Source organism: Catharus ustulatus, chromosome 11 (genome assembly GCF_009819885.2).
Source record: "Catharus ustulatus isolate bCatUst1 chromosome 11, bCatUst1.pri.v2, whole genome shotgun sequence".
Lineage (NCBI taxonomy): Eukaryota > Metazoa > Chordata > Aves > Passeriformes > Turdidae > Catharus > Catharus ustulatus.
In genome coordinates this window covers 22,261,366-22,273,838 of record NC_046231.1, presented here as the reverse complement: position 1 = coordinate 22,273,838, position 12,473 = coordinate 22,261,366, and the positions used below count along the sequence as shown (strand labels likewise).

General features: G+C 42.1%; 2 protein-coding genes across 3 annotated transcripts; one reads left to right on the top strand and one right to left on the bottom strand.

Moving 5' to 3' along the window:
• Positions 1-19: 19 nt before the first annotated feature.
• On the bottom strand, positions 20-8,183 carry KARS1 (lysyl-tRNA synthetase 1). Of its 2 annotated transcripts, none has more exons than XM_033069491.1 (14): positions 8,091-8,183; positions 7,271-7,415; positions 6,897-7,062; positions 6,435-6,528; positions 5,976-6,162; positions 5,606-5,731; positions 4,737-4,856; positions 4,369-4,531; positions 4,098-4,271; positions 3,281-3,366; positions 2,473-2,558; positions 2,041-2,167; positions 452-595; positions 20-206 (listed from the first exon to the last, which is right to left on the bottom strand). In XM_033069491.1, exons 1-14 carry the CDS (start codon positions 8,147-8,149, stop codon positions 129-131), a joined length of 1,755 nt encoding a protein of 584 aa, XP_032925382.1. In that variant the 5' UTR covers positions 8,150-8,183; the 3' UTR covers positions 20-128. The 2 variants fall into 2 exon arrangements, with proteins under 2 accessions (XP_032925382.1, XP_032925381.1); XM_033069490.2 differs by lacking the exon at positions 8,091-8,183 and adding an exon at positions 7,900-8,050.
• A 31-nt stretch (positions 8,184-8,214) lies between these two features.
• LOC117001287 (TERF2 interacting protein) lies at positions 8,215-10,377 on the top strand. The gene is made up of 3 exons (XM_033069489.1): positions 8,215-8,694; positions 8,808-8,884; positions 9,456-10,377. The coding sequence occupies exons 1-3, from the start codon at positions 8,229-8,231 to the stop codon at positions 9,894-9,896; spliced, it is 984 nt and encodes a 327-aa protein (XP_032925380.1). The 5' UTR covers positions 8,215-8,228; the 3' UTR covers positions 9,897-10,377.
• The last annotated feature ends 2,096 nt before the right edge of the window (positions 10,378-12,473 follow it).

Genomic DNA, 12,473 nt, shown 5'->3' with positions numbered 1-12,473 from the left:
GGAAGACTCAGAGACGGGCGCAGAGAAAGCTGCCTTTATTGAACGTTTGCGCCACTCTCAAAGCTCAAACAGACGTGCCCTCGCCGCACTCGAGCTTCCCACGGAGGTGCCCGCGGCGGTCCGGAGCCTCACACAGAGGTGCCCTCGGCGGGCTGTGCCTCCTTCTTGCTGTCCTCCGGTTTCATGGCGGGGAAGAGCAGCACCTCCTGCAAACAGAGAGCGTCAGCGGCCGCGCCGACCGGCACCACCACATCCCGCGCGCAGGTCTCGCGAGAGCCGCCCTAGCCGCGGCTGCGCTGCGGGCTCACAGCGCTGAGCAAGGGCACCAAGGAGCTTTTCCCAGCTGGCATTCTGCGTCTTAAAAAGTCTCATACAGCTGCATTGTCAGGCACTGGTTTTGTCGAAGAGATGGCCAGCCTTGCTGTATCCCATTCCTACTGCTTATGCTTACCTTGATGTTATTGGAATCTGTAAGGAACATGGTCAAGCGATCAATTCCCATGCCCCAGCCAGCTGTAGGAGGAAGACCGTATTCCAGCGCGGTGCAGAAGTTTTCATCAATAAACATGGCTTCATCATCACCTGCAGCTTTTGCCTAAATGAGGAAATTAATAGCAAAATGTGAGTTGTACGGAGCTAGACACTACCATTCCGGCTAACCCCCTACCAAACAGGAGTACTGCTATTTGCAGCAGTTGAGTAACTGATGAAACCAAAGTCCCACAGAGCTGTGCAAACGAGTAATAGATAAAGAAACCTCAGCACACATGAATTCTGGAGGTCCTCTGTACAAGTGCTCCTAAAATAGCTCTAGGCACAAATAGTGGCTGTTTTTTTCCTCTCAAGTAGAAAGACTAAAAAGCCCTACGCTGAGATGGTAACTAATGCACCTAACCCTGGCAGCCTCCACGTGACAGAAATTGTAACAATAAAGACAGATTAGCCAACCATCTCACATTTTTAAAAATCCAAAAATAAGTGTCAAAACAACAGCGAACATTTTTGCTCACACGTTCAAGGAAGGCTTTGCAAAGCCTGTTACTGCAAAGTTTTTTCCTTGAAATCCTAAAATGCAAACTGTAATCCTTCATCTTAGTCTCCCCCTTAACACTAAATTTTGAGGCTAATTTTCATCCAATAGGTATAATCGTATGTGTGCAAAATCTGCCTATAATTATGACAGAACTGCAGCAAGCATATATACAACAAACCAAAAATTAAAGATATCTGTAATATTATTAATTCTGACTGCACATTTTGAAATTTACTATCAAGTTAGTTAATGTAAATTTATCTTCCTGGTTTTGACAATTGTTGAAACCTCTCAGACACTGTGAAGCCATTAGAAAGAATGGGAAGATCAGGAACTCTGTTTCTGCAGACCACATCATTTGACCTCAGTCGGGTGGCCAAGCATGCATTCATGGATGTGTATACCAAATTAGTAACAAAATGAGTTTCAGTCACTCCTTTTGGAGGCTTACACAGAGCAATCTAGTATTATAAATTTGCAAGACTAATAGTTCCCAATGTGTACCTCTATCCTGTGAGTCAACCTAAAATATTAGTACTCTGTTCAGGAAATTTAGATATTTCTTACACAGCATTCAAACTCTTACTGGACATGTACACTTGTTTAAGAACCTAGAAGTATAATGTTGCATGACTACATAAATACTTAACCGGGGAAAAAAAAAACCCCACACCTTTCAACCTTGGAAAGACACAAAAAACTTCTTGCACGTTTGGGTTTTCCCAGATTAGTACTTTGGGTGGAATAGAAGGGAAGATATTCCAAAACAAAGTTGCACTAAAACACCTAATCAACAGCAGTGTTTGACCTTGTTTACCTCAAAGAGCAAGGCTCCTATAAAAGGAATTGCATTTTAATGACAGGCTTTCACTTGAGTGAGAAACACTTGCTCAAAGTAGTAACCACTCTTTTCAGCAGTAGGTACTAACAACAGATTTGGGACAGACATAGGAAGTACTCTTTGCTTACATGCCTGTATTACATTCACTATCAGCAAGACACCATACCTTGGCCTGATCCTCAAAGAGCTGACGCTGTCGGAAAGGATCATTAAGTTCTGTGTATGCATTGCACACTTCCTTCTTCATTACAAAGAGTTCAAAGCGTTCTGTTAGGCCCGGAAGAGAGCGATGCCTACATGAAGTAGACAAAATAGATATACCTTAAAATAATCACACTTATAGAAGCAAACAGCATATACATTACTTAGGGGCATTGTTCACACTTAGCACTAACAGCTGTCAAAATTTCAAAGTACTAAGCATCAACACACCTCTTCCCTGGATGACAGGTTTCACACTCATATGTCTATCTTGGTTTATGTTAGAATTCCCAAACTAGTACACAACACCAAAATCTGTTTTTACATTTGTAACTTTTTTTTTTTTAAATGAAGTAGAAGATTTGAGTTTCACACTGACTGTGCGTCATACTCTTACCATTTGGCAAGCGGACTCATGACCTGTGGGTGATCACAGATGAATGTAGGGTTGATACAAGTGACTTCCAGGAATTCACCAACTAACTGGGAAAACAAAAGCAAAACAATGTAGGGTTGAGACAAGTGACTTCCAGGAATTCACCAACTAACTGGGAAAACAGAAGTGGAACAATTATGCAGTGTACAATTATGCACTTTCCTAGCACTGCCTTCACCAAGCTAGTTAATCTCCTCACTTTTGCTACTGAAGAAGGTAACAAAAATCTGAAGAGTTTACGAAGTATTTCTGGTTATGGCAATGTCTTCATCAACAGAGAGTGTGTCCTAGCAAGGAGAAATGACACAGCAAAAGCTGTATAATAATTCAATTTGCACATTACACTAAGGGCCAATAGGAAAAGCATCAAAGAAACAGCTATCAGACAATATTTGGCTATAAAGGAATATACAGCTGATAGAACTATATGGTACTCCTATCCTTTTGGTCAGCTACACACAGATGCACACACGTCACAGACAAAACTGACCTAAGATAAAGCAAATCTGTTTTAACCATAGGAGACCAGTTATCCAACTAAAATCCCCTAGCCATCAAGTTAAGCAGACATAAGTAAACTACATTTTGGTGTAGACGACATGACAGAACATTTTGACACAGCAAGTTTTCTCATTGTAATACAACAAAAGCTGAAGTGCATTGCAGAATGTTATTCCTGGTGCAGCTAAACCTTTTCTTCTAAGAGACTTCTGTTGATAGAGAGGATCCTCAAAGACATTAATATTATAAAAATAGCACCTTTACTTACTTTGTCAAGAAGCCTGGCTGTTGTCCTGGGAGGTGGGCATTCAACATTTCTTTCTACACAGAGGTTATCAAAGAACATGCGAGTTTCTGAAATTGAAGACAAAAATTAGAACAGCCATCCAAACAACCATGTTCTGTTCTTACTAGATCCTTCAGTGCTTCTTAGAATGGCTTGCAATATCTCAATGGTAGACATCATGGAAAACATAAGCTTAAATGTCAATCTACAGAAACAGTGTTTGGCTTTAATTGTTTACAGTAAAATAGCAGTTATTTTGACAACAGTTAATCACACACCACATAACTGCTGGACATTATAATTTGGGGGCTGGGGCAGGGAGAGAAGAGGGAACTGGGGGGGAAAACAAGAACTATAAATTATAGGAACTTGTTTCCTTATGTCTCTCAATTCCAGGAATAAAATAGCACATAACTACATTTTGAAGAAAGCCTCAAATAATAATACACCCAAGCTACAATTACAGGTGTGGAAACTCAACTGCACGAGAGAGAAATAAGAAGCAAAAAGCTGGATCCCTCCAACAGATCAAGAACACCCTACCTCAAGCCTGTTGAGTATGTCCTTTCACCTATACTCAACAAAGAAAGAGGCAAAAGAGTCAGATCCTGCCAAAGATGGCAAGGAATGAAGGCTTCTTTCTGGACTCAAGTACACCAACAAAACCAGAGGAAAGGAATCCCATGTGTTAGTACTACTTCAAAAAAAGCAGCTGACAGACTGCAGCCTGTGAGCCTGCAACCTTTTGGCCACTTTCTGTTAAGGAAGAATTAAAGCACATTCATACTCAGCATCTAACCTTCAGTTTCAAAACAGTCAGTTGATGGAAACTTCACTCCTAGGACCTTTTCCAGATCATACACCATGCTAATTCGCCGGAAGGGAGGAGTAAAATCTATCTCATAAGCCTGTCCATCTTGACCATCTGGATGGTAAGTGATCTTGTAACTCCCAGTAATATGTTTCACCATCCCTACAAAATGATTGTGATGTTTAGAAGAAGAGTATGCTACATAATAACCAATTCTTCCAGAGATTTACTCATTTTTTAACAATATTGCATACTTCACCTGAAAGCAACTTCTCTGTAATTTCCATTAAGTCATGGTAGTCCGCATAAGCCATATAAAATTCACAAGTTGTGAACTCAGGGTTGTGAGTCAAATCTATTCCTTCATTCCGGAACTGACGCCCAATTTCATATACTCTGTCCAAACCACCAACCACCAACATCTAAACAAAATTAAATTCTAGTAAGTTCACTTTCTCAAAAGAATGTAAGAGAGCCCAAACACATGCAACTGCAACACAATCTTACAAATCTCATTCATGAGACAAGTGCACCTTTTGTCAAAAATAATCTTCATTTTAGCTACATTTGCTTTTTTTAATACAGTTTGAAGAATATAGGCTTAGCCATGAAAAGCTTGCCTTTTACCTTATGGTAAAGTTCTGGAGCAATTCTCATATATAAATTCATATCCAGTTCATTGTGGTATGTGATAAATGGTTTTGCCACAGCTCCGCCTGGAATTACATTCATCATAGGAGTTTCAACCTGTAACAGCAAAAAAAATTTCTCTGTTTTTGTGAAATCTGTTTCCAAACCAGAAATGCATAGATCAAACAAACAAATCAACCAAAACACCTAGTTTTGGTGAAAAATCTGTATTTCACTTATTGTTCAGAACTGCAGTATATGAAAGCAATACTGAACTAAAGTGCATGGAACAAAACTGTACTTTTTTCATGCAGTCAACAATAACAAATTTGTTAATTCTTCTGTTGCTCTGAAGAGTCATTCATATTTACTACAAATGTGAACCTTCTGGGTTTGTGTTATCAAAACAAGGAATAGTGCTGTGGCATTATCACAAAATCCTCTCTCTACACTCCAGAAAATTAAATTCAACAGGGCCAAGTGCATTTTCCTGCATCTAGGTCAACACAATCCAATTTTGCCTACAGAGCACAGAAGTGGCTTTTATCTCCAGAGGTAAAACAGCATTCCAAAGATGTTTTCACCATAATTTACCGAAATATGGAAAGGACAGCAGTAGTTTAGAGCATTACCTTGATAAAAGGCTCCCAAGCCATAAACTCACCAACTGATGAATAATCATAACTTTACAAAGAGGGGAAAGGAATTTCTCCCATTACATTAAACTGATAAAACACACTGTGCCAAGGCAATTATAGTCTGTTCTGTAAGAACTTTGTACATGAGCCTGTATATGAAACATCCTTGAAGCTAAGAAGTTGTAAACACATTCAGTATGCAGTGAGAAGCAAACACTCATGCCTTACCTCAAGAAAGCCCAACTCATCTAGGAAGCTACGAAGGTAAGTTATGATCTTTGCACGCGTTATAAATTTCTGCCTCACATAATCGTTAAGAATTAAATCCAAGTATCTCTGACGATATCTGGTTTCCTGAAAAGAACATATATCTTTAGAACAAGCTAGATAAAATGTCATGCCAAAGGAAAAAATACCAAAACAAAACAAATATTCCTTTGTTGACTGATGGTAACAAACACCATCTATTCAGACCTATCTGTGGCATTCTTGCCCATGATAGGGGTGTTGGAACTAAATGATCTTGAAGGTCCCTTCTAACCCTAACCTTTCTAAGATCTGTCAAACTGCCTCCAAGACTGACAGGTATGACAAATACCTTATCTTTGAGGCCAAAATGAAGATGAGGCAACATGTGCAGGCATGGAGACAAGAGAGTGATTTCACAAGGAATAATACTCAGTTCCCCTTTCCTTGTTTTCCCAGGATTGCCCTCTACACCAATAATGTCTCCACGACGCAGCTTGCTGTTAACACGTAAATATTCTTCCTCAGATTTGTAGAGGCTGTAATTGAAAAACAAATGTAAGCACGTTTGTTTAAAATTCAGCATTCCAAATTGTCTTTAAGTGTCTCACATGACAAAATCCATTAAAAAAACCCAAATATATATATATATATATAAGTTATTTTAACAGGAAGTCAACCACAACATCTGAAGCCAAACGTTACTTGGCTGCCTAAGCCAAACCACAGATGAAATAGAATACACAAATACAGATTCTAGACCCCAGAATGCAGTGCAGTTTAGACTGCTACTGGGAGTACCTCTACTTACCTAGAATTTGCCATGACCTGCAACTTGACTCCTTCACCACGAAGATCATAGAAAATCAGTTTCCCTCCAGCAGCACGCTTTGCGTGGATTCGACCTAAATAACAAAGTATGCTAGACATTAGGAAAAGTCCCCCACAGAAAGGATACAGGGGCAAAAGCCACAGCACTATCACCTAGAATCATCAGCTCTAAACTATTCACTAACCGTGAAAGAGAAGCAGTTAAGTCTCAAAATGAAAACTGGTCCAAAGAAGACCGTAAATCTTGAGGTCCTGGAACCCATGTTACAATCTGATATTATAGCTGCAAGGGATGTTGCACCGGCCCACTCAGTTTGAAGGGCATGTTCTGAATAGTTTAACACTGCTACAAGGCTTCATGACTACGAGATCAAAAAAGACCAACCCATCAATAAAAGCAGCTAAGACACTGCATTTTTCTGTATCCCCGATAAACTTTTACCTGCCACTCTCACTGTAATGTTTGTCAGGTGATCTCCTGGCTGCAGATGACTGTACTTGTCTATAAAATCTGAGAGAGATAAGTCAACATGGAACTTGTGGGGATAGGGATCTTCACTGGAGCCCTTAAGCTGTTGGACTGCATGGCTACGGATCTTGTAGTATTGCTGTCACCAGAAATAAACAAAATAAAATTATTTTATTAGAATCTGAAAATATTCAATATGTAAATTAAAATGCAGCTGCCCTAATGTAGCAACATACATCTCTCCCCTTTTAACAATTTAATTACCCATGATTAAAAAAAACCAAACTAATGCAAGTCAGTAAGATATATTCACAGAACATCTAACAAGTACGGGACCAGATGCTCACATTTGGATCCAAGCTCTCCTCATCAGTACCAACATTATCCTCAGAAGTCAAGGAAGGCTTATTTAAATGCTTTTCACTTTGCTCTTTCTGCTTTGCTTCTTTTTCAGCTGTTTTTCTCTCAGCCTTTAAACGTCTCTTCAGCTCACTGCAAAAGAGACGGGAAACCGGATGCGGCAAGTACTCGAATGCTTCTACAGGGAAACGACTGGCAGGATTCTGCCAAAATCTAACTGTACAAATAACCCGGTCACCTCTCTTACTTTTCCCAATAGTCAAAACAATTCTTAAACACGTTTGAATATGCTCTACTTTGAACTCCTTCAGCTCATCTCCTATGATACAGAGAGAAAGTGAAAGCGAAATTAAACACAGTTTAGACAGACCTTGAGGGCGCGCGCCTACGTGCTCAAGGACTTGACGCACTCCATTTTATCCGTAAGAGCCTATTAGCCCTAGGCAGCATAAGTGAAAGAAGGCAAACTCCCTCCGAAGCAACGCAAGGTTCTCGAAGCCACCTTCGCGGTCCAGTCTATTCCCCCACGACCCTCGGGCTCCCGCTGTGCTCCTGACCCCGCCTTCCACGACTCCATAAGGAAAGAAGCGGGCCAAGGCAGACGCAAAGCACCGACCTGCTTTGGTCATGAAGCGCCTGCTGCCATCGGAGCGCGGCCCTCCAGACCCAGCTGCGGAGCCGCGCAGCGCCGGGGCTCAGCATGGCGCTCCGACGGGCGCCTTGGCGGAGACACGCACCGGGTCAGCTGGACACACTTCACCTTCACCTCCCCGGCCCGGCCCCACCTGACCACCCGCCCACCCTCACTTTTTGCTGAGGTGCGATTCAATCTCCGCCGCGTTGCACTCGCGCGCCGCCGCCGCCATCTCCCCGCTGCCGCCACCGCCCTTCCGCCCTTGCGCGCCTGCGCACGCGGCGATGGCGGCGGGCGGAGCTGGGGCGGCGATGGCGGGCGGCCAGGTCGCGGCAGCGCGGTCGCGATCGCTGTTCCTGTGGGATGATGGGCGTCCTATGCGGTTCTACCTGCGGCCCGGCCTGGCCAAACTGCGCCTGGCGCCCCTAGTGCTGGCGGGCGGCGGGCAGCTGTGCCGGGTACAGGAGCCGGGGGCCGTGCTCCTGGCGCAGCCCGGCGAAGCGGCTCCCGATGGGGCCGTCTCAACCGAGTACGTGTCAGAGTGCGTGGAGCGCAATCAGCGGCTGCCGCTGGAGCGCTTCCTGCTGGCCACCCGCGGCCGCCTGGCCTTCACAGAGGAGGAGGATGCGGCGGTACTCCAGGCGGTGCGCGGCCAGAGCACGGTGCGGGTGAGCGGCCGTGCACTGTGGCTAGAGCTGGAGCGGAGCGGCCTGACGCGGCACAGCTGGCAGGCCATGCGTGATCGCTACCTGCGGCACCTGCGGCCGCGGCTCTGGGGTGAGCGGGGACCTCAGCGGCGGGGCAGGGTTGCGAGGGAGCGTGGTGGCGGCGACGAGCGCTGGTCCGGGCCCCGCTGAGGCCCGGCAGACGATGGCCGCGTGTTTCCGCAGAGCCCCCGCAGACGGAGGATCCTGCGCAGATCAGGGGTCTGTTCGCGGCAGCTAATCGGGAGTTCGAAAGCACGGAGGTGAGCGACCGGGCGCAGGTGCCACTGCGCGCGGTGCTTGGGGCAGGCCTTCCCCGGTGTCACAGATGGCACAGTAGAAACTTGCGATTAACACGTGAAATCAGTTTGCACCGCGATATCCCTTCTGCTGTGGTTAAACTGGAGCTTCTCGTGAGCTGTCACCTACGTGGTTTGCGATAAATTGTACCTCACTGGTTCGTTTTTTCTTTATTCCCTGTCCAAGTTAACTTGAGGAGGTTTATGTGATGGGGTCTGTCACGTTAAAAGGTGTATTGGTAAACGGAAGTCATCCTTTCACCTCAGGCAAAAAACGTTCCTGCCATTGCATCAACACTTTTGCCTTTTATGTTTAGTTTGTTCAAATTTTTTCTTATAGTTCATGCATTTCTGTGATCATGTGCAGCCTCATTAACAGATATGGCTCTGCTTCAGTCACTAACTTTTACTATGCCTAGTAATTTCTGATATATATTGTAATATACTGTCGAGTTAAAGGTGGTTGGTTGCAGTGGTAAAAGATTTCCTAGAAAATACCATGTCTAATTGCTGATTCCACTTCTCTTACTGTTAGTCAGAAAGTGAGTCTTCAGATGTTGCAGAACTTTCTACACAAGATGGAGTGAGAAGGTCCCCAGGAGAAACAGCATCTGATCTGAAAACTGGGCCAGAGGACTCTGCTTTTTCTGACGTTCAGTTACAAAGGCAAGAAAGAACAAAAAGCACTTGTTCTTCTTCCAGTGTGGTGGGACAGGTAGTAAAAACTATGGAGCACTTCATGGAGAAGTTTGCTGTCGACCTATTCACTGTTACACAAGCCTTTCTGAAAAACAGCGGTGATGTGGAGGCTACTTCATACTTTCTGCAGACAGGGCAGCGCTTGGATGGGTACCCTGTATGGAGCAGAGAGGATGATTTAGAATTGCAAAAGGATGATGAACATATCAGAAATAAATTGATAGCCAAATTTGGAGCTGAAAATGTAGCAAAGCGGATAGTTTTTAGAGAGAGTTAACAAGAGGACGTTACTGCTTTAGTACAGTTACATGAATCTAATAGTCATTTCAGAAACACAATGGAAAATTTGATCAAAGTTCTGAAGTTTCAGAAATGCTTTTAAGTATTTTTTTCTAATTAAAAGACCTGTTTTGCATCTCTGCAGATCTAAGAGATGCAGCTGCTTTAATCCAAACAAAGTAACATTTGTAGCAGGCCGTATATTCTAGTTGGGAAAAGTACACCAGCTTTCAGGGCTATAAGTAATAGTTGAAGTAGGAAATGAAAGTTAAGAGAGAATGATCAGAGGTTATATATCTATTGCCTAAGTTGTGTTTGACAAAGAACACCATTACTAGAATACAGTCATAATCTGAAAGACTCGGTACTTTTATTTAGCCTGAAAATGTGCTCTGGTCCCTTATTTTAATATTAATTGAAGTTAGTCCTAACAATCTGGAATTCATTATTTTGGTGAAATAAAATAGGCTGGTAGTTTGTGATGTGTTTTTTTTTTGGGGGGGGGGGCGGTTGGGTTTTTTTGTTTGTTTTGGGTGGTTTGTTTTTGTTTTGGGGTTGGTTTTGTTTGTTTGTTTTTTGGGTTTTTTTTGTTTTGTTTTTTTAAACCTCTCTAAAGAGTTAACATTTTGGGTTTTTAGCATATTGAACTGTGGCCCTCAGAAAATGAAGGTGAATTGGGAAATGGCTGATGTTAAGCCAAATTAAAATGATACTGAAAATAAAAACTATATAATGAGACTGCTGTTTCAGGAGGCTACTGCAACACCTACTGATTATTTGAGGAGTTAATCAATGTAACCAAATAAATGCTAAAACAGCACTATGCAGTGTTTCACTGGACTGAAAAAGTGAGAATTATTTGACATAGTCATGCTATACAGACTTTGAACCGTTATTTGAGATTTGTGTGGAAGCCAGACAAGCACTTAATGAGAGAGTGCAAGACAACATAGCAAATAAAGTAATAATTTTTTTTTTTTTTAATCAGAAATGTTACCAGCTTGGTTTGATATCCAAGATTGCTGATGATGAGGTTCTTGAACAGCAGACCTATCACTTCTCACAGCTGAAAACTCCCCATCTAGCTTGGGCTGTGTACACATCTCAGCAGCACCATAGTGTTACAATGATCTTGTTTAGCAAAACTGCTCTAGAATTCAAAGTGAGAGCTAGAACACATTAAATAGCTGCAATATGAAATTGTCAGATTTACTCTTTCTATAATTCTAAGTGACACTTATTTTAAGAGTGAGTTTGTCTTACTGGGGCAGTTAGTCTGAGGTGCAGTGCAAACTTTTGAGTTCACATACCATGTGTTTGCCTTTGTAGAGCCAAATGGACACATTGTCTAACTGAGAATCTTTCCATGTGTGCTTGGTGCACTCCGTGGGTATAGGAACTAAGACACAAAGACCACAGTTTACTCAAGGTTGCCCCCTTTCATGAACTCCTGGAAGGCACTGCTTATCCACAGATTAACTTACTTGTGCATGCATCTAGGTCTAGGTCTCCTTTACCAGGTTAAAACCTGGAAGACCCAGAGATGACACCATATTGTATGGTTTTACTTCTGATTCTATCTTTTCCCATTATAAAAATCCTCATTTTCTGTGCTTTGTCTTACCTACCACACAGTTATGTTCCTTTCAACATGCTGGAGACAGTTTGGTTTTCCGTATTCATATCAGGTTTCTGTACTATCACAAGAGGTCAGGAAAGTTCTTTGTGTAGGCCAAAGAAGTTTGTAGTATTGCCTGGAGCAGCAATATTTGTATACCTGGAAAAGTGAGCAAAGTGGCAATACACATACAAGAACTTTGAGTTAAAAACAATTCTACAGCCAGAAATTCTGGGTCTGCAAACTACCATCTGGAATTTGGATATTTCATATTTGTTTCCTTTTAGAGTTAGCCAGCATTCATCAAAATCAATTAATTTTTATGCTTTCATGACTAGAGTTACCAGTGAAAAACTGATTGTATGCACCAGTTTGAAAAGCAACAGACAGGAATACCACAGACTCAGCTTTTAAATTTCCTTTTGACTGAAGACTTCTCCATCTTACATTTCATTGGTATAAAAACAGAGTTTACTCATCTAAACTTGTACAATGTAAACTTAATGTTTGTTTCTAAACAGACTTCTGTGATCTTTATTGCGCGTGCCAGAGAACATAGTCATAGTTGTACGTGTCATCATCAACATCTTGACATTTTGGGGGGTTTTTGTTGAGTTTTCTTTTTCCTCCTCCAAAGAGTATTTTAAGTTATCTTTGCTCACATTAAGACAACTTTAAAGTTTCATGTGACCAGACTGGCAGCAGACTTTGCTGTTTCCAGAAAAAAAGAAAACCTCACAAATGGTTGTATTGAGAAGACATACCTAAAGGACTGTAATAAAGATATACTGAAATCAACAATCCTGCATTTTCTCTGATTAAGCTTAGGAAGCAGAAGTGAAAGTAATTTTCAAAACACTGCATTAGGGAAATGCATCGTATGTCACTTTTACATAATTTTTTTACTGACTGGAAACACTATGAAGGTTTTTATTCAGGTAAACACTTGATACACAG

Coding starts and splice junctions, on each gene's coding strand:
- KARS1 (XM_033069490.2), bottom strand. CDS start 7,985: ATGCTGAGCCCCGGCGCTGCGCGGCTCCGCAGCTGGGTCTGGAGGGCC. Junction 7,063..7,270: donor AGGAGAGCTTGGATCCAAAT/GTGAGCATCTGG, acceptor TTCTGGTGACAG/CAATACTACAAGATCCGTAG. Junction 2,559..3,280: donor CAGCCAGGCTTCTTGACAAA/GTAAGTAAAGGT, acceptor TTGTTTTCCCAG/TTAGTTGGTGAATTCCTGGA.
- LOC117001287 (XM_033069489.1), top strand. CDS start 8,229: ATGGCGGGCGGCCAGGTCGCGGCAGCGCGGTCGCGATCGCTGTTCCTG. Junction 8,695..8,807: donor CCTGCGGCCGCGGCTCTGGG/GTGAGCGGGGAC, acceptor GTGTTTCCGCAG/AGCCCCCGCAGACGGAGGAT. Junction 8,885..9,455: donor GGGAGTTCGAAAGCACGGAG/GTGAGCGACCGG, acceptor TCTTACTGTTAG/TCAGAAAGTGAGTCTTCAGA.